The sequence below is a fragment of the Rhea americana genome, unplaced genomic scaffold, assembly GCF_003343005.1.
Source record: "Rhea americana isolate MKP2758 unplaced genomic scaffold, rheAme1 scaffold_186, whole genome shotgun sequence".
Classification (NCBI taxonomy): Eukaryota; Metazoa; Chordata; class Aves; order Rheiformes; family Rheidae; genus Rhea; species Rhea americana.
The window spans coordinates 606,027-630,973 of NW_028185994.1; the positions used below are offsets into that span (position 1 = coordinate 606,027).

Consider the following 24,947-nt stretch of genomic DNA (forward strand, 5'->3'; position numbering starts at 1 on the left):
ATGTTTAAATGGTGTTTCCTATGTTTCAATTTTTGCCTGTGATCTCTTGTCCTGTCACTGTGCACAGTGCTCCATCTTCTTTAATGCCCCCATTAGATATTTCTACACGTTGATCGGTTCCCTCCGGAGCCTTCTCTTCTCCAGTCCCAGCTCTCTCAGCTTTTCCTCAAATGACAGATGCCTGAGCCCTTTCATCATCTTGGTTGCCCTTCTCTGGACTTGTTCAGGAGCTCCATATCTCTGTCATCCTGGGGAGCCCAGCACTGGACACAGCACTGCAGCTGTGGCCTCACCAAGGCTGGGTAGAGGGGAAAGATCACATCCCTCAAACTCCTGGCAATGTTCTACCTAATGCAGTCCAGGACACCAGAACCTTCTTGGCCAGAGGGGCACATTTCTGGCTCTTAATCAACTTGTTGCCCACCAGGACCCCCAGATCCTTCTCTGCAAAGCTGTTCTCTAGCCAGCTGAGCCAGACATCTGGGGAACACATCATCAAGAACTGAATTACTGTTTATCAGCTCAGTGATGAAAACTTTGTAGACCAGGCAACCTCGCATGAAAGTGTATCTGAGTGCAGTCACATGCATATGGTTTAATATTTGATTGCCTGGTTGTTTAGCCCATTCATATCGAGGGAATGACTGTTAATTTTGGATTGTTCTAGGATATCTTTCATGTCACTTGTGTCCTGAACACACCTTGTCTCAAATGCCTTCCCTCATGGAAGTCTTTTATACTTTTTTTGGAGGCAGGGGAAGTGCTGTTCATTACAGATGTTTATGACTGTCCATGTCTTATCTCCTGCAAGTAGTCAGAGCTGATGACAAAGCTATCCTGGAGCTTTGGCTATTTCTGGGTTCTGCCTGTGGTTTTATCTTGAGATGTTGGAAATAGTGCTGAATTCAAATTCCTTGCTGATTAATGATTGGGGATTTTTTCCTTTTTTTTTTTTCCCCCAACTGACAAAGTAGATGTTATGTTTGGAATGTGAAAGAAGACAGTAAGACCCAGCCTTATCAAATGAACAGATTCAACAAGTGTGTTCCACCCCTCTGTTTCCTTGGAAGCTACAGAAAGGTGTTTGAAGATTTCTGCTCTTTCCTTCAGTTTGCACCTGTGATTGCAACATCTCAGTGGCATGCAAATGAATTCTCTGGGGCCTCCATTGCTCAACTGCTATAAACAGCTAGAAGCTATCATTCAGGGGCTATTAATACCAATGCCCAAAAATTAGGATTAGGGAGAAAAGAGAAAGAAAAAAGCTTTTCTACACCAAAGGTAATCCAAGGTACAAGCTAAAATGTAACATAAAATTTTTACTTCTCATAGTAAATTTCCTTTCAATCAATTAACAATAGCATCACAATGTAGCATTCAGCCCAGTCAGAATGTAACTTCAAAACCCAGGATGAATTAAGAAGATCTGTGAGGATCCTGGTACTACATTCTTTTTCTTGTAGTGCCTTGTGTGCTGAATAGCTGTAAAATTAAATACCTAAACTATTCAAAATCTTGGTCTTACCTATATGAAAAAAGAAAAAGAAGTCTACTCAATTTTATTCCTTGCATGATGGGCTGAGCTGACATTATAACTTAATAAGAGAGTAGAAGTTCTTGCAGGAAAAAAAAAAGTCTCTTTCTGTTGCTGAATTTTGCTCCTTAAGTAACTGGTATACACTGATAACACTGTTTAAACACTGTTTAACTCTAAGTGGACAGATGCTAAACAAAGATAAACCTAATTAGATTATTAGGTTTATGTCCAAAGCAACATGATTATCAATGGAAACAATTGTTGAGGGGGAATCCATCCAGCAATGGCTTTACTGGCATCAGTCCTCAGTGTCTTGAGCAGGGATACCTTTACTAGTAAATGATGCAAGGTGCTTTCTTGCTCCAGGAGAGGGCAACACAGATCTCAAAGGACACATGATGTTATGTTTTTCAGTTCATCTACGTAACTACGCTCAGTCCCGTTTCTTTGCTCCAGTGTCTTGATGGTGAAGCATTACAGCAAAGGTCCTCCCATTGCCCCATCCTCTGCTGTCCTCCCCCACCCAGGGATTGCCAGAGCCACCTGTTATTGGAAGTATCTCTGATGTACGGTGTGAATAGCCTGCATGCAGCCTGGAGGACACTGAAGGGCATATAAGAAACCTCCTCACTTGCATGGCTGTGCAAGGGCTATGCACAGTAACAGAGAGCTGGCTCTGGAGTGTGCAGGAGCTGGGAAGCTGGGACCAGTGTGCATGCAGGGATAGAAAGGGAACTAAGCAGATGCAGGATCCCATCTGCACACTGAGCATTTTGGGGCAGTGGTGCTTGAAGTTAGAACAGCAATCTGCAGAGAGGCTGCTGTTTTCATTCTGCAAAGCTTCTGACCCATGGCAGCAGCCTTGAAGCCAACTCCATATGCTTGGTGTGCTGTGTGCAGGGGATATGTAATGTCAGGGGATATATAATTTCTAGCAACTATTAAGACTGTGATTACTCATCCCTGTAATCAAGATTACAGATTCCTTTCCCTGCCCTGGTGTCATTTATTTCTGGATGTACCACCTGCCTGTTACTCTAAAGACTCTTCAAAATCAAGTGAGATGAAGCCTGAGGCATTTGCCTGATGAGTGGAAAGATTGTGTGGACGGTAGCAGATCCCTTCAGGATCACAAACCAGCTGTCTTTCCATCATGCAAATTTACAGCTGTTGACTGTTCCTCTCACTGCCCTGCTTCTTTCACTAGTGCCAAGTAATCCACACTGAATGGTCAGTCTTGGTCCTTGCCTATTTCYTGTGTGGGCAGTTTACCTCCTGCTGAATGGAGGAGGGTGCAGGGGAAGTGGAATGAGGTCCTGAGCATGAGGGAGCAGGGAGAGCTGGTATAGCAGTGGTTTTCCTCTGTTCTTTCAGGGTTGACGTTCTCATGTGCTTTCTCTAGGGGCTACCAAAGACATGGGGAAGATGCTGGGTGGGGATGAGGAAAAAGACCCAGATGCTGCCAAGAAAGAAGAGGAACGACAAGAAGCTCTCAGGCAGGAAGAAGAGGAAAGGAAAGCCAAATATGCCAAAATGGAAGCTGAAAGAGAAGTTATGAGACAAGGGATTCGAGACAAGGTAGGCATGTAGCATTCTGTACACACTGGACAACCCTTAATGCTCAGTGGAGAACTACTATTTTCAACTGATTTAGCACCAGTTCCCTGACTACCTGGTTGTAGCCAGGTAATTGCTCTGCCGCAGTGAACTTTCTAATCTCGTGCTCTGTCCCTGGAGCTGAACCCCCGATTGAGCTTACTTCTCACATTGAAAGAACTGCAATATTGAAATAAAGAATGAAGATAACGGTAGAAAACTGTGAATGTTTTTACCACAGTCTGTTAAGTGATCATATTATTTCAGACCTTACAGGCTTTTCTATCTCTGTGTTGGTGCTCATCAGGCTTGCACTGTTGGTTTATAAGRAGTGCTATCATTCAGCATGTTTCTAAGAGATGGAGCCTAAAAAATCTTCTTTGTTTAGTATATTGCTTCTAAGGCTTTCTTTGTGGTTATGGACAAAATGAGACAAATCTACTTATTTTCTCATGTTTCTCAGCTTTCCTCTTGTCAGTGAGGAATAACCTGAAACAAGAGGGATTTGTTTATTTGTGGGACTTAACTGTTAGGAAGCAGACTCTTGTATTGAAGCTAATGGTTGATTCTTATAATGTCAGAATCTAGCCTGAGAAGGAAAATGATAAATAATTATGGGGTTTCAGAGTGAAATTGAAAAGCAATGTACAGAACAATCTTTTCCRGAAAAATTAGCTTAATTTAATATAGTTGAACACATTGTTATCATGCATTAGCTTTTAGAGATTGATACATGGAGGAAAAAGACAGTTCTGCCTCACACTGAAGACCAGGTAAAGGTTGTCTCTTCAGAGGACCTTATTTCAGAGGAAATAAGTTTTATAGAAAAAGGCCTTGGAACTCAGATAGCTTGGAAAGAAATGTGGTTGACGGTTAGTCGAGGAGTTCCTGGCTGTGAAGAGCTGTCTGGTCTTCCAGACTTGACATACCAAAGAACAGAAGAAGATGAATGGATTGTGCAGAAACCATTTTTTTTAAATATAAGAAACATTTCAGCTTAAAATTAATATTTAAGGATGATATCTAGAGTTTACMTTTTGATATAACTGGGCCCCTGGTTGTCTGCCACTTCAGTATCTCTGAATTGAAAAGGGAAGAGAATAACTGAGATACGTACCAGAGGTGCCAGACCAGTCATCGTAGCAAGAACTGCAGAGGAGTCTTTGATGCCCTCATGCCCAGTAGGCTAGACTGTGTTGCCAGTGCTTGCGTAGTGGTGCTGTGGATACCAAATATTGCTGCTAGCCTGGGCAGAACCTCACACCCATACTGTCTGCCAGCCTCTTASGCTACAACAGTCACCTTGCGTCCACTGTCCTGGGCTGAATGCTAAACTGGTTAGTTCAGTTGACTCTGGCCTTGCTGCAATAGGATTGACTGTAGTCTGGCTATGTGCAAATCTTATGCATGTTTTGGAGAGTGGGCATGCCTGAGGTTGTGCTGAAAAGTAGCAAGAACTCAAAACTCAAAACTTCTCACAGTGGTGTGTTTGAGCCAGAAAAGACCAGAGCATGATCCTCTGTCCAAATGCTGTGGTTTCAAGACAAAACTTAGGTTTGAGTTTAGACYGTACTTGAAATAGAGTGCATGCAGTATTTCAGTAGCTATTGCTTATGTCCAGGCGCATTATGAGAGACTGAAAAAATACTGAATTCTCAGAGTAAGATGGGGGAGTATTTCTGGTCTGGTTTGTCTTTGACCAGCCATACCTATGTGCTGTGGGGAAGAAGACCACGGTTTAGTTACAATAATGAAGGCTTCTGTCATCCCAGCTAAGCATAAAGTCTACATGAGATGTATGGTAAGGTACCAACTAGAAGGTTCAAGAGCTGGAAAAATTAAAGTTGCTGCCTACAAATTTATTGACCTGTTGGGTGCTGTGTAAAGACTGTGGCACAATCCTTAATTACATGATCATTTACTACTTATTGCTCTAAGAACCTTAGCTCTCCCATTGCACAGAATGGGGCTGACTGTTCAGTTGATAAGCAGATGTTTAGTATTTCATCTCTGCCATCTCCTACAATGTGAGGCCTCAAGCCTCATTTACTGCGTACTATTCAGATTCCGACAATAACATAATGAATTTCCTCATTTGGAGGTCTAGTTCGTTTTTGCTTGTTTGTTTGTTATTATTATTTTTTATTATCAAAGACATTCCAAACACAGTTGAAGRTATATCCCAATTTCTTCTAAGAAGTTGTTGTTTTCTGCATGCAAACTGCAATTATATAAGAGTCATTGTGTAGCTAAGGCCTTGGTAGCAGAATAATGCTGAGTTCATAGAATCACAGAATCACAGAATGGGTAAAGTTGGAAGGGACCTCCAGAGATCATCTAGTCCAAACTCCCTGCTCAGCAGGGTCACCTAGAGCACATTAGACAGGGTTGCATTCAGGCAGGCTTTGAAGATCTCCAGACAAGGAGACTCCACAACCTCTCTGGGAAACCTGGTCCAGGGCTCTGTCACTCTCACAGTGAAGAAATTCCCCCTCATGTTCAGGTGGAACTTCCTGTGGTTCAGTTTCTGCCCATTGCCTCTTGTCCTGTCACATGGGAGAACTGAAAAGAGTTTAACCCCATCGCCTTGAAACCCTCCCTTCAGGTACTTGTACACATTGATCAGATCCCCCCTCAGTCTGCTCTTCTCCAGGCTACAGAGGCCCAGCTCTCGCAGCCGTTCCTCATAGGGCAGATGCTCCAGCCCTCTGATGGTCTTTGTAGCCCTATGCTGGACTCTCCCCGGTAGCTCCGCATCTCTCTTGTGCTGGGGAGCCCAGAACTGGATGCAGTACTCCAAACGAGGCCTCAGCAGGGCTGAGGAGAGCAGCACAACCACCTCCCTCTGCCAACTACTGCCTACACTCTTTCCCATGCACCCCAGRACTGGCCTTATTGGCCTCAAGGGCACATTGCTGGCTCATAGAGAACTTGCCGTCCTAGGTCCTTCTCTGCAGAGCTGATTTCCAGGAGGTCAGCCCCCAGCTTGTACTGATGCATAGGATTATTTCTGCGTAGCTGTAGGTCCCTCTGCACTTGCCATTGTTGAACCTCAGGAGATTCCTCCATGTCTAGCTTTCCAGCCTGTCMAGGTCTCCCTGAATGGCAGCACAGCCGTCAGGTGTGTCAGCCACTCCTGACAGCTTGGTAGCATCAGTAAACTTGCTGAGGAGGCACTCYATCCACTCATCCAGGTCTTTGATGAAGAAGTTGTAATGGATGGGACCCAGTACTGAGCCTTGGGGAACGCCAGTAGCTGCAGGTCACCAGCTAGACTCTGCGCCAATGATGACAACCCTCTGAGCTCTGCCTTTCAGAGAGTTTTCAAGCCACCTCACAGTCCACTCCTCTAACCCACACTTCCTGACTTTATCTAGGAGGATGTAATGGGACACAGTGTCAAAAGCCTTGCTGAAGTCAAGGTACACAACTTACACTGCTCTCACATCATCTACCCAGCCAGTCAGTCCAGAAGAGAAGGTTCTCAGGTTGGTTAAGCCCGAGTTCCTTTTGGTAAATCCATGCTGACTACTCCTGATCACTTTCTTCTCCTCTATATGTCTAGAGATGACATCCCGAATGAACTGTTCCATCACCTTCCAGGGATGGAGGTGAGGCTGACCAGCCTACAGTTGCCTGGGTCCTTTTTTTCCCTCCTTTTTGAAGCCTGGAGTGACATTGGCTTTCTTCCAGTCCTCAGGCACCTCTCCAGTCCTCCACGATCTTTCAAAGATGATGGAGAGCAGCTTGGCAACATCTGCCAGCTCTCTCAGAACTCATGGGTACATCCCATCCAGGCCCTTGGATTTGTAACTCTGCCTTCTCTTTATCATTTGTCACCAGGGCCCACACCCCATTCAGCAGACAGCCCATGTTTCCCCTAGTCCTTCTCTTGCTACTGAGGTATTTGAAGAAGCCCTTCTGGTTGTCCTTGACATCCCTTGCCAGACTTAATTCCAGCAGGGCCTTGGCCTTCCTCGCTGCATCCCTACGTACTCTGACAACATTCTTATAATCCTCCCAAGTGGCCTGTCCCCTCYTCCACAGTCTGTGTACTTCTTCTGTTTGAGTTTTGCCAGCAGCTCCTTGTTCATCCATGCAGGTCTCCTGCCCCCTTTGCTGGACTTCTTTCTCCTTGAGATGCACCACTCTTGAGCTTGGAGGAAGGGATGCTTGAATACTAGCTGGCTCTCCTGGACTCCCCTTCCTTCTGGGGCCTTAACCCATGAGATTCCTCCAAGTAGGTCCCTGAAGAGCCCACAGTCTTCTCTCTTGAAGTCCAGGGTTGCCATCCTGCTTATTGCCTTACTTCTTCCCTGCAGGATCCTGAACTCCACCATCTCATGGTCACTGCAGCCAAGGTTGCCCCCAACCTTCACATCTCTAACCAGTCCTTCTTTGTTGGTTAGGACATGCCCCTATGAAGTAGTAATAAATTGTGAAGGCTTCCTTGTTCCTTTGTTGTCAACAGGGAAATGATGAAGTTTAGTGTTTGATGTTCATTCCTGCTGTCAGTGTATCATACAATGGGACAGCATGCTGTCCTTATTCTGTTGAAGTTCAAGTCCTTCTGTCTCTGGATGTATGCCATTAACACTTGCTTCCTATTCTTCTTAATGGGCTATTAAATGCTTCCATTCATTTTGAAAATATCAGTTAGGAAATAAGATTCTCTCCAGTATTATGATTTGTAAATTGAGAGAAAATTCCCATGTTCCAGGAAAAGCACAAAGATTTTCCAATTCTTTTGAGATAATTAAGACTTCTATAATTTCCAGATCTTTCATGGTTTAAAGAGGGTGGTATTTGAATACATATTTAGAAAATTGAGAACTTTTGGGTTGCTCGCAGTTCAAAAGTCGTAATTTAGGGCCTTTGTTCCCTGCAGTAGCAAAGTGTTCCCATAACACAGTTTGATTTTTAAACTGATTGGTGAACTCACTTTTGGCTCTGAATCACACAGAAAAAAAATCAGTCAGGATCTGTACCTGTAGCCCTAGATTCTTATGTGAGATAACAACATGCAACATCACAACATTAATTTACTTTGAATATTTCATTTGTGTAATTGCATATGCAGCAGACACAGAGATGTAAAATTCCTGTCTTGAGAGCGGAGGAAGACCAGGATTTAATTTAACTGTGTTCTCCAGCAGTACCATACCTTTCACAATAAGCTGGAAGTTCAGGAGGGCAAATTTAACCTTTATAAAACTTTTTTGCTGTAAAACAGCTTCACGATGTTAGCTAAAGTCTCCAGCATTAGCAAATCCAAAGGATGTTTTATTCTTGGCCAACTTCAGGTGCAGATATTGCCAAGGGCTTTAAAAATTTCTACTCGAACTGAAATTTCACTGCCTGAAAACCCAATTTTGAAGATATATTCTTTCTTGTGGAACAAATATATAGTATATTCTTCATCAGGGGCTGTAGACAGCCGTAAAGATGTGACAGTTATATTCTCTACATGTCAAAAGTTGAAGGATCTTAAATGAAGACAAGGTTTTCATTGGTAGTCAATCCTGTTCTGTAACTCAAAAGTTGAAATTAATATCTCAATGAACAGAAATGTCCTGTCTAACTTCTTCTCTTTTAAATCACTGATACTTCACCAGTGATGTGAGTTTTTATACAGCACTTGTGATTTAGTGAAGTCCCAGCTACAGTTGCTCCCTGTATATGCCTTAAAATGGAATTTAGAGATGTCTGTGTTTTGTCCAGATGGAGAGGTATCACTAACTTGAGTCTTTTACTCTTTCTATGGTGTTTTTTGATAGTTTTAGATAAAAATCAATCAAGCAAAAGATTTCCTTAATTTGATGGAAATAAAAAATTTGAAACAAAAAAATATTCCTTGCTTATCTTAGCTCAGTGCAGAGTGTTTACAGCTGGGTCAACCCTCCGCTAAGAGAAAGCAGTAGGCCTGCTTGTGATACTCCTGGCATGATGCTTTGCAGGACAGGGATTCCATTTTGCGTTCTGAAAAATGGGTTCTGGGCTGCATGTGAACAGTCACAGCACCAGTGGTGATGAGCACAGAGAAGAATTGCACKCCTAGAAGCAACTAAATCACAGACTGTTGCGGGTACAGCCTGCAACGACAGTGAGCTAGGCGTTTAGTGTTCTGGACACGTTTGATGCACTGGTTACTGAGGGCAGTGGGAGCTGGATTAAGGCCAAGCGTAGACAAAGGAGAGGACATTTGCAGGTTGAGTGAAGGGCAGCATAAGCCTTCAAGTCATTTTCATTCTGGCGTTCAGAGACATCCGGGGAACAAAGTGATTCCAACTCTACCAGGCCTCCCTCTCACCACGGCTTGTGTCCCAAGCAGTTACATAGTTGTCTGTGCCTAAGTTCAGCAGTCTCCGTTGAAGAGTGAGGGCGAGAACGCTGCCTCTGAGAGGTGCATTTCAGCAAAAAAGACAGATCCACGTATCAGCCAAGGAGCTCTGGAGTCTGTGTTAAGCATAGTCATCCTTGAACTGTTTTTAGGGAATTTCTTTTTAGCTAACCCCTCCAGATTAATTTTTATATTCTTTTGGAAGTCCCAGGGAATGCAATATGTCTTCATCTTCATGAATCAACCATCCACAAGATATAGAATAGGCGGTCTGAAAAAAATGTGAGATCCAGGTCTCGTCTGCTGGCATAAACCAACAGAGCTTCTCTGTTGGGAAAAAGTTGCATTGATCCTCCCTGCTCTGCAGTTTCAGGACATTTTTAAAACTCAAGAAGGAAAGGCCCCATTAGCAGGCCATTGCAACTAATAAGCAAACTGATTTCTCTCCCCTCCCCCCTCACCTCCAAAATAGTTAAAGGTTCAATTATTTAGAACTCAGCCAGTTCAGTATACAGCTGTTTGTTGATTTCCCAACAATACCTTTTCTGGGCTCATTACTCAGCTTCTTCATGCCGCTGTCCTACTCTAACTATATTCCTATGTTCTACATTAATCCAAATCTACACCAGTAGATGTCACTTTGGATACTTGCTAACTATGTTCCACTGGGTAATGCTTCTGGAGTTACAAATATCTCGTAAAATGCAGCCTTTTTTACTCTTAMGCACTGACTGAAGTGTCCTGCAAGGTCCTTCAGCTGAACTCCTTGCTTCATCAACATTTTTCTCCCCAAGTTGGCCAGCAAAACCCACACACATTGCAAGCATAGGACTGGGTGGATTCATCTACTTGTTTGGGACTGAGTGCAAAATAAACATTTTCTGAGTCAAAAGCAGATGAGATACAGTGATCAGTGCTGGAGTTTAGCTGGTTGGGACATCTGAGTGGCATCACAGGCCTTCCTGGATGCGGCTTGTCGAAATATTATTGCCAGTTATTTGTCTCAGCTGCTTGGAAAAGCAGGAACAGTGGATCACAATAAAAGGCATTTTTCAAGTTCTCATCCAGCATCATTGCAGCTGAGCGTCTGTGTGATTCTCAGCCAGACATTACCATTATGTAGGCAATGCCATTCTGTCTTCTCCCACCCCACTCTACACTTCTGGTCCAGGATGCCCCATTATCAGGAGATCTGCTTGGAAACTAGTATCCTCTGTTCATATTAAACAACCTTTCAATATATCTCTCCCTTCCCCCAGAGGTTTTTAGCCTATGATACCACCCAGAGAACAGGAGACATGATAAGGCAGTAATTGAATGCAATTTATTGCCTAATCGCACAGTACAGCTTCCCTTTCTTCAACACGTGTTTCTTTTTTTTTTTTTCCCCTGGCTGACTACACTGCAGAACAAGAATGTGTGACCTGTGAAGTGCTATCGTATCTTTACAGAGCATTGTTTCTGTGCAGAAACACTATATACAACCACTGTGTAYTATTTTCTCGTGGTGGCAAGGATAGTATGAAATGTAGCTGAGTGGTTGGAAGACCTTTGGCTTCCTTCCGACATGCTCTCCCCAATTCTTTTGTTCATGTAGTCTTCAAAGGTAGACTGTTCTGTCCTGAGTCATGCTGCTTGTGTCAGTCTTGAAATGTAAATGATAATGTGCGAGTAATTTAATCAGTACCATTTCCTGTAATAAGTACAGCTACATCACTTTTTCATGTAACTTCTTTTTTTTTCCTACCTTACAAGTTAGATGGCAAGGGGAGGACTTGTACCGTTGTTGATTCTTTTCTTTATGTCAAGCTAATTCAAGGACTATGAAGGTCACCAAATAGGATTTAAAGGTCCATTCCCTTTCTGCTGCAGCCAAAGAGCTGTCATTACTTCTTAAAATAAGACATTAACCACATAATGTCTCTTACATTGGCCATTTGTTTTCTGAGCCTTGAATGATCTATGATGAGATAACTCACTAGGACTTAATGAGACTGAAGGAGTTGCACCTACTTGAGAATGCAGTCTGATGCTTTCATGACTTAGCAAATAGGTGCATTGTTCTTTGCTGTTGAAGGTCATCAGAGCCAAACATACTTTGAAAGGCTGCTGCTTGGAGCAAGATCACAGAGTGATTTTGTGCTAGCCTCACCACAGAGCTCTGCATCTGATCTGACATTACATTCAGTTTCAGCTGCCTGGGATTTAGGACTGTCAGGGATAATTAGTAATCACAGAATTAGTAAATTTGGAAGGGACCTCTGGAGATCGTCTAGTCCAACCCTCAAACAAGTGGCCCATGCAGGAATTGAACCTGTGACCTCGGCATTATTAGCACCAGACTCTAACCAGCTGAGCGAAACCTAATGTCACATGCTTGCTGAGGAAGGATTGATAGGAGGCCAGATCCAAGTTCAGGCATGGGGTAGCATGAGAAAGTTTAGGGTATGCTTTGATTATGATTCTCCCGTAGCCTTTGCCTGCAGTTGTCAGCACATCTTAATTCCCTGTAGGCTCTTGTTTCCTACAGTTAAAGCTGGAAAAGGAGGAAGTGTGTTTATGCTCCTCTCCCAATTCATATGACCTTTCTTAGGGTCTAAGATAGCTTCAGGAGCTCTTTGCCCTGCCTGTTAGTCTGGCTTTCAGACAGTCGTGAGTAAATCTGACTTCTTCTTGCTAGACTACAGGCCCCATTGTGGGCTGTGGGCCAGCAGTAGGCCGGTACTGAAGTAGCCAAATGTCTTTCTTGAATATACTGGAGTCTGGGTAAGACAACTTGCCTGCTACTGGGGGTGTAGCAGGGTATATGAGGACAATATTTTCCCCCTTATCATTTCTCCTGGGTGTGGTTTTCCAAGCTTCCCTCATTTTTTCACCTAACACAACCCTTTCTACACTCTTCAGAGAACAGGAGGGGTCTTGCCTCTACAGTATCACAGAATCACAGAATCACAGAATGGTTGAGGTTGGAAGGGGCCTATGGAGATTATCTAATCCAAACCTGTTCAAGCAGGGTCACCTAGAACATGCTGCACAGGATCACATGCAGACAGGTTTTGAATATCTCCAGAGAATGAGACTCCACAACCTCTCTGGGCAACCAGTTCAATGCTCTGTCACTCTCACAGGAAAGAAGCTTTTCCTCATGTTCAGGTGGAACTTTCTGTGTTTCAATTTGTACCTGTTGCCTCTTGTCCTGTAGCCTGGCACAACTGAAAAGAGTCTGGCCTCATCCTCTTGACATCCTCCCTTAAGGTATTTGTAGACATTGATAAGATCCCCTCTCAGTCTTCTCTTCCCCAGGTGAAACAGGCCCAGCTCTCACAGCCATTCCTCAWAGGGCAGATGCTCCAGCCCTCTGATCATCTTTGTAGCCCTACACTGGACTCACTCCAGTAGCTTCATGTCTCTCCTGTAGTGGGGAGCCCAGAATTGGACACAGTATTCCAGAAGTGACCTCCCCAGGGCAGAGTAGAGGGGCAGGATCACCTCCCTTGACCTGCTGGCAGTACTTATCCTAATGTTCCCCAGGATACCACTGGCCTTATTGGCCTCAAGGGCACACTGCTGGCTCATAGCCAATTTGTTGTCCACCAGAATTCCCAGGTCCTTCTCTGCAGAACTGTTTTCCAGTAGGTCAGTCTCTAGCCTATACTGGAGCATGGAGTTATTCCTCTCCATGTGCAGGACYGTGCACTTGCTCTTATTGAACTTTGTGGGGTTTCTTTCCGCCCAACTCTCCAGCCTGTCCAGGTCTCTCTGAATGGCAGCATGGCCCTCAGGTGTATCAACCACTCCTCCCAGCTTGGTAGCATTAGAAAATGTGCTGAGGAGGCACTCTGTCCCTTCATCCGTGTCATTGATGAAGAAGTTGAACAGGATGGGACCCAGGACTGAGCCCTGGGGAACTCCACTAGCCACAAACCTCCAACCTAACTCTGCACCACGGGGCATAACCATCTGAACTCTGCCTTTCAGCCAGTTGTTAGTCCACCTCAGTGTCTACTCATCTAAACCACACTTCCTGAGCTTGCCTAGGAGGATGTAATGGGAGACAGTGTTGAGAGCCTTGCTGAAGTCAAGGTACACAACTTMCACTGCTCTCACATCATCTACCCAGCCGGTCATACCAACATAGAAAGCTATCAGATTGGTTAAGCACATTTTCCCCTTAGTGAATCCATGCTGACTACTCCTGATCACCTTCTTCTCCTCCATGTGCTTGGAGATAACATTCAAGATGAGYGGTTCCGTCATCTTTCTGGGGATGGAGATGAGGCTGAGTGGCCTTTATCCTCCTGGGTCCTTCTTTCCCCACCGCCTTTTTGAAGCCTGGAGTGACACTGGCTTTCTTCCAGTCCTCRGGCACCTCTCCTACCTGTTCTCCTGCCCGTCACTGAACTTACCCATTTAGAGCATAAACAGATCARCAGGACTACTGCAGAAAAGCAGAGGCTCAGTTTCATCATGTCTGTGTGCTTGGTCCTGCTGCATACCCTACTAGAAAATTCACACTTGATATCTTCATGTTTTCTTTGCTCTGATGTTGTAATAACACTTCTCATGCCCTGTATTTTGAAGGAAGTGTCAATTTCATTGAGAAGGGAGAAAACTAAAAAACTACTTGTTATGAAGTTAAGGACAACACCTCCACTTGTGGCAGTCGATGTCAAGTTAAATGACGTGGAAGCACTTTTTGCCCCATGCCCCTTTTGAATCAGTGTCATATAGCTTGGGAACTTAACTCTGCCTGGAAATACAAGTCTGTGATTTGAATTTAGCTGGAATTTGCTCTGGAACTGGGTCTGGGAGTTTTATGAGAGCAAGACATCAATAATATTCTCTATCTGCTTGACGGCATCCTTGCTACTACCATAACTCTTACCTACAGTTTTTTTTTGCTCCTGGACAGCTMTGACAGGGCAGATAGATGCAAAGATTTAAAGYACTAGTAGAAAGAGATGTTTCTGAGGTGTGCTCAGACGTCCACAAAGCCTTATACAAAGTGCAGAGCTTTCTGAAAATCTGAGAGAACAGTTCCCTGACCCCATGTAGACCGCTGCCTGCCTGAGGCTGTTTAACAGAGGCAGGCCTGTTTTGGTGGACTATGAGAAGTTTGACAGTGCTTCATAAGCCAAGAATGACACCAGTGCCTTCTATCCGTACGCCAGCCAGTCTTCCAGCCCTTGCAAAGCTGTTCTTCCAAATTTAGAGGGCCAGTTTTCATTCCTAACTATGCTGTCTCCTTCAATAAAAGAGGCAATAGCCTGTATGTGCTTTTGAAGCATTCCCTGAGTTCTGGTGTATGCTTTTGCTCTTCATTTACCTTTTTCTTATATCTTTGGAAAGGAGGGAGCTTCTAGAGGAGGAACTGAGAAGCATAGATCATGCTGAGACCTGCCAAGTAGGTCTCTGTGTTGAATACCTGATGAGGAAGTCTGATTTGGACACAGTGAGAGGCCTAGGGGCTCTCATGCTAACGTCTGTGTTGATTTTTCTCTCCCCTGTTCTGACTGTTTCATTTACATGAAATGGCCAATCAATGTTTGAAGTAATTTTTTTATCTCTGCTTTCAAAAATGAAAATCAGATTAAAAAAAGGACTATGTTCTTCTCCTCCTAGTGACTGATCTTGAGTTTCCAAAGGGCAGCTTTCTCCGACAAAATTTAGCTGCTTCTCGCTAGAAATCTGGGCTTTTGAATACTAGGAAGTCACCATAGGGATCTTTATTAGGGCTGCCCTGTACCACTTAGTACTGTTGTAGATGCATCAGACCAAGAAAACAATGCAAGGTCTTCACAGCTCTCTGGAAATTTTGCCTTAGATTCGGTACTCCTGCACTCTGTCAGGTCTGGGAACTAATCTCTCTGAAAACTTTCTGTCTTTGCTTTGTTTTCAATTTAGTGATCCACATCACTGTATCAGCATTAGAGGTGCCACTTCGCAAGAAGCAAGAGCATGTAGCTAGCAATAATGAAGAGTCTGGACTTGATAAACGAATATAGTTCTGCTTAATGCAGTTATGAAACTGTACAATTGATGAAAGTTTCTATGCAAAATGTTCCAGACTCAGTGATGTTATATTTTCTAACACATTTCACACTTTGATTCTTTATTGTTTGCAGTCACAGGGATTTGAGCAGGGATTTGTGTCCCTGGTGCTTTTCAGGTGATGTTCCAGTGTATTACTGAGGAAGACAGAGACAGTGCTTAAAGCACTGGCATGAGATTGCAGTTCAAAGGTCCTCTCTGCCCAGTTCAACAACAAGTATCTTGGCAAGTGTCTTAATGAAGGAGCGGTAGGAACAGGCACACCATCATAACAGTGACCCTATGAAAGGTACTTGTCTTCTGGGAGCTGTTAGCTCATTTGAGTAGAAATGCTCAGAAATGAAAAACTATACTTTTTGCCTAATGAAATTGTTCATTTGACTGACAGTGTTTCATTTCCTGCACGGCTAAATAAGTAAATTAATTAGAGGTCTGAAGTGGTCTAGAAATAAATTTGATTTTTTTAATTCAAAAATTAGATTTAGAAATTCAGCAGTTTCCTCAGCCTGATGTGGAATGGAATTAGGGATCTAGGCATTGATTTCCTGGGGGCAGGGTAAAGGAGGCCTCTGTATGTACCCTATCTGCCCTGGTAGCGGCAATCAGCATGAAATCTGTTCCCACATTTCACACATAAGCCTTGAGAGCTTTGGATACACAATATATTTATTTGCTTTATTAAGAGTTTTCCTGTTATTTACTCAATGATGACTCAGAAGCAATCCCCTTTAAATCCTGTGCTGTTGCGCACATATATATTTGCATAAGATTCTAGCAAAGAGGCCTAAAATAAAAAGTTGAAGGCTTTAGCACTGCATAAGCATGACTTTGATGGAATTTGGTAGGAACCCCACAGGACAAAACTAGTGCTTTTCCTAATGAAGCTATCTTACCACAAAACTAGTCAGTTCCATTTTCCTGTGTCTTTTCTAATCAGAGCATCACGATGATGCAGTAAGGCAGGTGCTTAAAAAGGTATTAAAAATGTCACGGCTCCTCTAATTAAAATCAAACCTGGAAGCTCTGCAGTGTTCACTAAGTGGAGTAACAGTTATAAAAGCACATATGTCTTACTAGGAGGAGCCCAGTCTCTCTTGCTTTACTGTGCTCAGGGGCACAATGAACGACTTCTCAGTGTGAATGAAAAATCAAGAAGCTGCATCATTGGATGACTGTGTAAACAGATTAATTTATGAGTTAGTGTAGAACTAAACAAAAGGCTACATGGAACTGATTTATCATGGTTTTGATTAATAATACATAGGACTGGCTTCAAAGATCTGGTTAAATCAGATAATCACTATATTTTCTGGTGATGGTGCTGCTGAATGCGGCACCTCCTCCTGTGAGAACTGCCAGTCCCAAATGCGATATAATTCTGATTGTACTGGCTAAAATCTTTCATGGTTAGAACCTACAGGCTAGGTCCTTGTTTTGGGGTGCCARTTTTGGGGCAATTCAAAAGTCACAGTGCTTTAACAAGCTGCAAAACAGAATGAGTGCCACCCTAGTAAGAAGCTTCATGCTTTGTAAAAGGGAAATTATGGAGCTGCTTTTGTGACAGTGAAAAGTTAAGTAACACATTGAAGCTGGCATTAATTCACCTTCAATGCTGCCTGGAGAAGAGGGCCAGCTGGATCAGTAGCACCTCAGCTTCTGGTTCCAGCATTTGTCCATGTCAGGGCTATGAGATCATTCCTCTTGTTTCCACACTCCCACGTGGGAAGTGCAGCATTCCCTTGGTGTTAGGGATCTCCCTGACCTGCAGACACTGCAATCTGGGTGTGCTAACACAAGAAGAAAATCAGATTCAGGGATTAGTTGTGGACTAGACATATGAGAGCCTGGACCAGGTGGGTGGTTTCCACTATGCTGCTTGAAAAATTGATCTGTGATACTCTAAAGCTTTGCTTGACTCCTGCATTCAGCCCATTTCCTTTAGCTGGCAGGTAGGCATTTACCATGGATAAAAGCAGAAAACTCGGTGGTAAAGGAATGACGTTAATGATTCTGCCAGATCGCTGTTCTAATGATGACAGCAGACCTTAACAAATCCATCACACTTATTTCCCATTTCTGAGGCTACATATTGGTCATTTAAGAAGTTATCTCGTTGTGAAGAGCATCACAGACCACAGCAAAAGAGAAAACAAAAATCTTCTTCTGAGCCTATCACATTTGGATCCCATGCCACCCTCTTGCTCCCACCCACAGCAAAGCAGAGAAGAAAATGRTTACTATTGCACAGAAGCAACATGAGTGAAGTCACATGCTTAGATGCCTCACTGAAAAAGGAAGCCAAAGGAAAAAATTACAATCCCATTTAATTCAAAGTCACAGTAGGTTGCTGATTATAATCTTAAACAAGATAATACATGCACATTTTTTTGACTTAAAAACACACATTACACTATCTACAAATTAAAGTAGCTGACAATTTCATTTAGAGCTCTTAAATAACACAGAAAATTTCCTACAGTATTTAACTTGCTTAAATGCAAATTTACAGATTAATACAGGAACAATGATACTGTTATCCTAATCACAACATTTTTATCTTTTATCTTTGAAGACTGATTTTCCCTTTCTTTCATTTCATTTGTGTTATTCCTGTTCCACCACCCTCGTCCCCAACCTGGTGCAGAAAAAACTCTTCCAGATGTTCTGTTCAGATTCTCATTCTGTAAGAACTTGTATTTTCTTGATTCTTTGTACTCAGCCAATGTAAATATTCTTCAGGAAAAATGGCAGGCTGTTTGCCATGGATATTGTCGATGCTGTAGATGAGAAGGCTTTGAATTGCTTTTTGTGTGGATATATAAACTCCTTGTGTCTGTGTAGACAGCGGTGTTTCTGGATTTGATAGCCTAAGATACCAGGTTTTCTGCTCCATGACTGCTTATCACACAGCCTGTATTACGATTTTTCTTCCTTCCYTTTTTTCTTTTAGAGTCAACAGTCTTATCTCTGACCTTTGTCTCTTTGAGTCATAACTTAAATTTTCCTAATTTACATTCAATTAAAGGAGTGCTATACAGCAGTTAAGCCAAGATTTAAAAGCATTCCTTGGGTAAAGAAGGAAATTAAACATGTGTGTAAGTGGTGGCAGGGATGTCCTCTATCTGTAGGTGAAGAGTAATAAGGTCAAACCCAGTTAGACCTTCCACTGGTGCCACTTACAGAATTCTCCACTCGGCATCTGATTTCTAGGGCACCTGTGGCGAACTATGTACACTTCTGGAGCTGTAGTTCCTTGCTGGGCRTGGAAATACATTCCTACTTCTGCAGGTACGCTAAGAAGGAGCACAGGAAGAAGCAGAAGGTGCCCTATTACAGTGGGAATAAGGCTGAGTAATGCTGAGGTATGTGCCCATAGACTGGATAATGAGAATAGTAGATGTGTGAGATCTTCCCAAGTGTAGCCCTGTGGGTGATAGGAGAAAAGGAGCTCAGGGTTTGATAATCCCTCAGAACAAGTGAGTAGGAAATGAGAAAATCGTTGGATCTCCTCATCATGTTTTGGCCAGTACTGGAGGCTGGGCACAAGGAAGAGGGAAGCAACGTACCCAGAAGCTCAGCGAGGAGGCATGTTCTTAATGCTCCTGCAGCAATGGTGGGAGCTTGTCTGAAGGCTGGAAAAGCAGATAGTGCTTCTTTTTAAGAGTCAATTCCACTGTGTGGGAATTGTAGTATGGTGAGAAGGTGTGTGTGAACGGACTGTGAGTTTGGTATAAGCTACTTAGAGAAGACAGAGTAGGGAGGAAGGGAAGGAAGGATGAAAATCCCCATCCAAAAAGTCGTTACCTTTCTATGAGATGCTGGTAGCTGAACACTTATGAATTGACATTCTCACACTGTGCACAAGAGGCTGTAAATTTTTGTCTGCTATAACTAACCATACTGAAATAGAGAACAGCCAGCCAGCTCTTTAGAAGCCTTAAACAGTTATCTAGAAAGCATAGAAAACAATCTGCATTGTCATGGGGAAGTTCAGTTGAAATGACATATATTGCAAGACTCCTACTACCAGTGTTAAAAGCATCCTTGGAAATATTTTTCTTAGCTCAAGAAATGTTGCCTTCACTCAGTGGAATTCTATATTAGACCTTGTCTCAACAGATAAAAAGGAATTGATCTCATATTAAAAGGTAGTTTTTGGGTGGAACTGATCATGGCTTAAGTGTATTTGCTGTTTGCAAAGCTGAATTTAAACAATCAAATAACATCTATTTAGTATTTTCTGTGGGTGCAATTACAAAGTTCAAAAGCGTGACGTATGCAATAAGCCTGAAGACCATATTTAAGCACTTAAAAACTTTTAAACATTTTAGAAAAATTTTACCAGGTGCATACTGTGTTATAGAAAGAACCTTGACAACCTTAGAAGTAACAAAAATCACCATTCAAAATAGTAAACACACTACAATAATGAGGAATGTGCAGCTAACAGAGGTAGCAAGCAGACGCAGCAGTTCATGCACAGGTCACTCAGGAGGAGCGTTATTAGGTGCAAGAAGACATCTTTACTTTTTTCCAGTCCTAGTAGTGCCCACTTTCACAAACGTGGTCATAACTTGCTGCAAAGCACATTAGCCTGTAGCTGTTGTAATTGCTGCATCAACTGTGTCAGAAGCTTCAGCCCGTAGAGACCCTCTAATGACAGATGCAGCTCTTCACTTCTCAGGCTGCAGGGAGTGCTTGGGGCCTCTCCAGAAGGCCTGGACTGATAGTCAGCCCTCCTGCAAGAGGTGTGCTGTTGTTGACAATTTGTGTCGTCAAGTCAAGGAGGTGTGGGTTGAAATCAGCTGACTGCGAAGCATCCGAGAAAGTGAGCAGGAGATAGACAGGGTGTTCTTGGAGACCGCACTGCTTCAGCAGTCCCAGTCCCCTGCAGCAGGGGAGCTGCTGGAAGGCTCTATGCAGAGTGAAATAGTTCAGCACAGCACTGTAGAACAAGGCTGGAACCTAGCTGCTTCTCACAGAAGAAGAGAGGCCCCTAATCCTCCTGTAGACTTGGACTTACAGGTGAACAATCGATTTAATGCCCTCCAGGATGAGGAGGACCTGGACCTGACTTCAAGGGAAGCAACTGGGCTGTCAGACTCTGTGCCTTGCGTTAATACTCAGAAGAGACAACAAGTGGTTGCAGTGGGTGACTCCATGCTGCAGGGGATGAAGGCACCTATCTGCCGACCTGACCCTTGCTCTAGAGACGTTTGCTGTATGCCAAGGGCGCAGACACAAGATGTGACTGAAAGGCTGCCAAGGCTTGTCCACTGATCAGACTACTGCCCTCTGCTGCTCTTTCATGTGGGTGCTAATGATATGGAGAGCAAATTGGAAACAATCAAGCAAGACTTCAGGGCTTTGGGCTTAGTGGTCAAGGGTCTGGAAGCCCAGGTGGTCTTATCCTTGGTCCTGCCAATTAGGGGGAGGGATGGGAGGAGGAGTAGACGAACTATCCAAATTAACWACTGGCTGCACTGTTGGTATTGRCAACATGGTTTTGGTTTCTATGATCATGGGACATTGTTTGGAGATCAGAGATGAAATTCGCCTCACTAAGCAGGGCACATGTGTCTTTGCCAACAGGTTGGCCAGCCTGGTAAAGAGGGCTTTAAACGAGGTAGGAAGGGGGAAGGGGAGAATTATATAKAGAGAGGGTAGTCAGTAAAACACAGTTTGGGTTGGGGGCCCTCCAATGTGTTATGCAGCTGGGGATGTGCACATGAGACATGGCTATGGGGGACCCCTTACACCCTTCGGGGGAAGTCTGCATGCACGACTACCTCTCTGAAAAGCCTGTACACCAATGCACGCAGCATGGGGAATAAACARGAGGAATAGGAGATCGGTGTGATGTCGCAGGGCCATGATCTCATTGCARTTGCAGAGACGTGGTGGGATATCTCACATGACTGGAATGCTGTCGTGGATGGCTGTGTGCTTTTTAGGAAGACAGGCCAGAAAGGGAAGGTGGTGGTATTGCTCTTTGTCTGAGAGAGCAACTGGAATGAATTGAGTTCTGCCTACGGATGGAGGAAGAGGCAGTCGAGAACTTATGGGTGAAGATCAAAGGGCAGGCTAACATGAAGTCATCGATGAGACCTACAGACAGCTGGAAGTAGTCTCATTATCACCGACCCCATTTCTCATGGGAGACTTCAACCACCCTGATATCTGCAACACAGATTGGCACAAAAACTCCAGGAGGCTCCTGCAGAGCATTGATGATAAGTTTGTGACACAAGTGGTGGAGGAGTCTACGAGGAAGGGTGTCCTGCTGGACCTTGTACTAACCAACAAAGAAGGACTGGTTAGAGATGTGAAGGTTGGGGGCAACCTTGGCTGCAGTGACCATGAGATGGTGGAGTTCAGGATCTTGCAGGGAAGAAGTAAGGCAATAAGCAGGATGGCAACCCTGGACTTCAAGAGAGAAGACTGTGGGCTCTTCAGGGACCTACTTGGAGGAATCTCATGGGTTAAGGCCCTAGAAGGAAGGGGAGTCCAGGAGAGCCAGCTAGTATTCAAGCATCCCTTCCTCCAAGCTCGAGTGGTGCATCCCAAGGAGAAAGAAGTCCAGCAAAGGGGGCAGGAGATCTGCATGGATGAACAGGCAGCTGCTGGCAAAACTCAAACAGAAGAAGTACACAGACTGTGGAAGAGGGGACAGGCCACTTGGGAGGATTATAAGAATGTTGTCAGAGTATGTAGAGATGCAGCGAGGAAGGCTAAGGCCCACTTGGGATTAAGTCTGGCAAGGGATGTCAAGGACAACCAGAAGGGCTTCTTCAAAGACCTCAGTAKCAAGAGGAGGACTGGAGGACTAGGGAAAATGTGAGCCTTCTGCTGAATGGGGTGTGRGCCCTGGTGACAAAGGATAAAGAGAAGACAGAATCACTGAATGCCTTCTTTGCCTCAAYCTTCACTGCTAAGAGCAGCTCCCAAGAATCCCAGAGCCTGGAGACACGGGAGAAAGTCAGGAGAAAAGAAGACTTTCCTTTGGCTGAGCAGGATCGGGTTAGAGATCTTCTTGGCAAGCTTGACATCCACAAACCCATGGGCCTGGATGGGATGCACCCACGAGTTTTGAGAGAGCTGGCAGATGTTGTTGCCAGGCTGCTCTCCATCATCTTTGAAAGATCGTGGAGGACTGGAGAGGTGCCTGAGGACTGGAAGAAAGCCARTGTCACTCCAGGCTTCAAAAAGGAGGGGAAAAAAAAAGGACCCAGGCAACTGTAGGCTGGTCAGCCTCACCACCATCCCTGGAAGGTGGTGGGACAGCTCATTCGGGATGTCATCTCCAGACATATGGAGGAGAAGAAAGTGATCAGGAGTAGTCAGCATGGATTCACCAAGGGGAACTCAGGATTAACCAGTCTGATAGCCTTCTATGGTGGCATGACTGGCTAGGCAGATGAGGACAGAGCAGTGTAAGTTGTGTACCTTGACTTCAGCAAGGCTTTTGACACTGTGTCCCATTACATCCTCCGAGATAAAGTCAGGAAGTGTGGGTTAGAGGAGTGGACTGTGAGGTGGCTTGAGAACTGGCTGAAAGGCAGAGCTCAGACAGTTGTGCTTAGTGGCACACACTCYAGTTGGAGACCTACAGCTAGTGGAGTTCCCCAGGGCTCAGTACTGTGTCCCGTCTTGTTCAACTTCTTCATCCATGACCTGGATGAAGGGACAGAGTGCCTCCTCAGCAAGTTTGCTGATAATCCCAAGCTGGGAGGAGTGGCTGATACACCACGGGGCTGTGCTGCCATTCAGAGAGACCTGGACAGGCTGAAAAGCTGGGCGGAGAAGAACCTCATGAGGTTCAACAATGGCAAGTGCAGGGTCTTGCAGCTACAGAGGAGTAACCTCATGCAGCAGTACAGGCTGGTTAGTTTCCTGCTGGAAAACAGCTTTGCAGAGAACGGCCTGGAAGTGCTGGTGGACAGTAAGTTGACTATGAGCCAGCAATGTGCCCTTGAGTCCAAGAACRCCGATTGTATCCTAGGGTGCTTTGGGAAGAGTGTTGCCAGCAGGTTGAGGSAGGTGATCCTGCCTCTCTCCTCAGCCCTGGGGAGGCCACATCTCAAATACTGTGTCCAGTTGTGGGCTCCCCACTACAGGAGAGACCTGGAGCTGCTGGAGAGAGTCCAGCATAGGGCTACACAGATGATCAGAGGGCTGGAGCATCTGCCCTATGAGGAACGGCTGCGAGAGCTGGGCCTGTTCAGCCTGGGGAAGAGAAGACTGAGGGGGGATCTGATCAATGTGTACAAGTACCTGAAGGGAGGGTGTCAAGGGGACGGGGACAAGCTCTTTTTTTTCAAGTTCTGCCTGAACATGAGGGGGAATTTCTTCACCGTGAGAGTGACGGAGCACTGGCACAGGTTGCCYRGAGAGGTTGTGGAGTCTCCTTCTCTGGAGATATTCAAAACCCACTTGGATCCAACCCTATCTAAGATGCTCTGGGTGACTCTGCTTGAGTAGGGAGTTCGGACTAGATGATCTCCARAGGTCCCTTCCAACCTTACCGATTCTGTGATTCTGTTGTTCCTGGAATTGGAAATGAATCATACAATCAAGATGATAAAAATTACAGAAATTTTTAAAGAAGAACATGAGCAGAAGCAGTACTTCAGAACTGGCAGAATTAAAGGTAATAACATGAGCTCTGTTTTAAAATGCATCAAGAAAAAATAGTCCTAACAATCATGTTGCTCTGGTGTCAAACAGATGTTGCAGAACTGTTAACACTAAATTGTCTAGAAGTGGTCAAAAACAWTTTTTTTCTGAGTACAAGATGGACAAATATTTATATTGTGAGATGGTAATGAAATAAATATTTTACTTCAGCCACAGCCAAATGTGATGTTAAAAAGCWGTTGCAGCATGTGAAAAAAGAAGACTTGGATGACTGATAGCATAGATACTACAGATTAGGCTAGCGAATGGGATCAGTGAGTRGGAGGCAAGATAGAACAGAAGAAGAAGAACAGATAGATAATAACATTAAGCCTGTATTTGGCAATCTAAGTTTGGAAGACAGAATTGATTCTTGTATATGGTAATAAATGTGGTTCAGATTGTCATGCTTTGTACAGTATTACATCTGAATTATTGGCCTTAAATAATGTATGAGTGGATGAAGGTATTACAGACAAACTTGTCAACAGGCACAAGACTTAGAGTCTTGTGAATGATTATCCAGTGGCCTCAGACCTACTGAATGAATGTTTTTATTACAAAGATGAAGACAATCAAGTGTAAAGAAAGAACAGAAAAACTATTATTTCCTTTTTTTTCAAGCCAGATTAAGTGTAAGAATTAACATCTCACAAAAAACTTACATGAATCATCATGTGGCAATAACATGTGGTAGTTAGACTCCATTCCAGTCAACCAGCCTGTGATTTGGAAGCATTTCTTCTA

The 24,947-nt window shown here is 44.0% G+C and overlaps 1 protein-coding gene across 1 annotated transcript in view; it reads left to right on the forward strand.

Annotated features, from left to right (window-relative positions):
- Positions 1 to 24,947, forward strand: part of CPLX1 (complexin 1) — a 119,753-nt gene that overhangs the window by 64,439 nt on the left and 30,367 nt on the right. Inside the window, exon 3 of the mRNA XM_085302109.1 lies at positions 2,940 to 3,115. Coding sequence (XP_085158235.1) covers positions 2,940 to 3,115 — 176 coding nt within the window. The remainder of the gene's footprint in view (positions 1 to 2,939; positions 3,116 to 24,947) is intronic.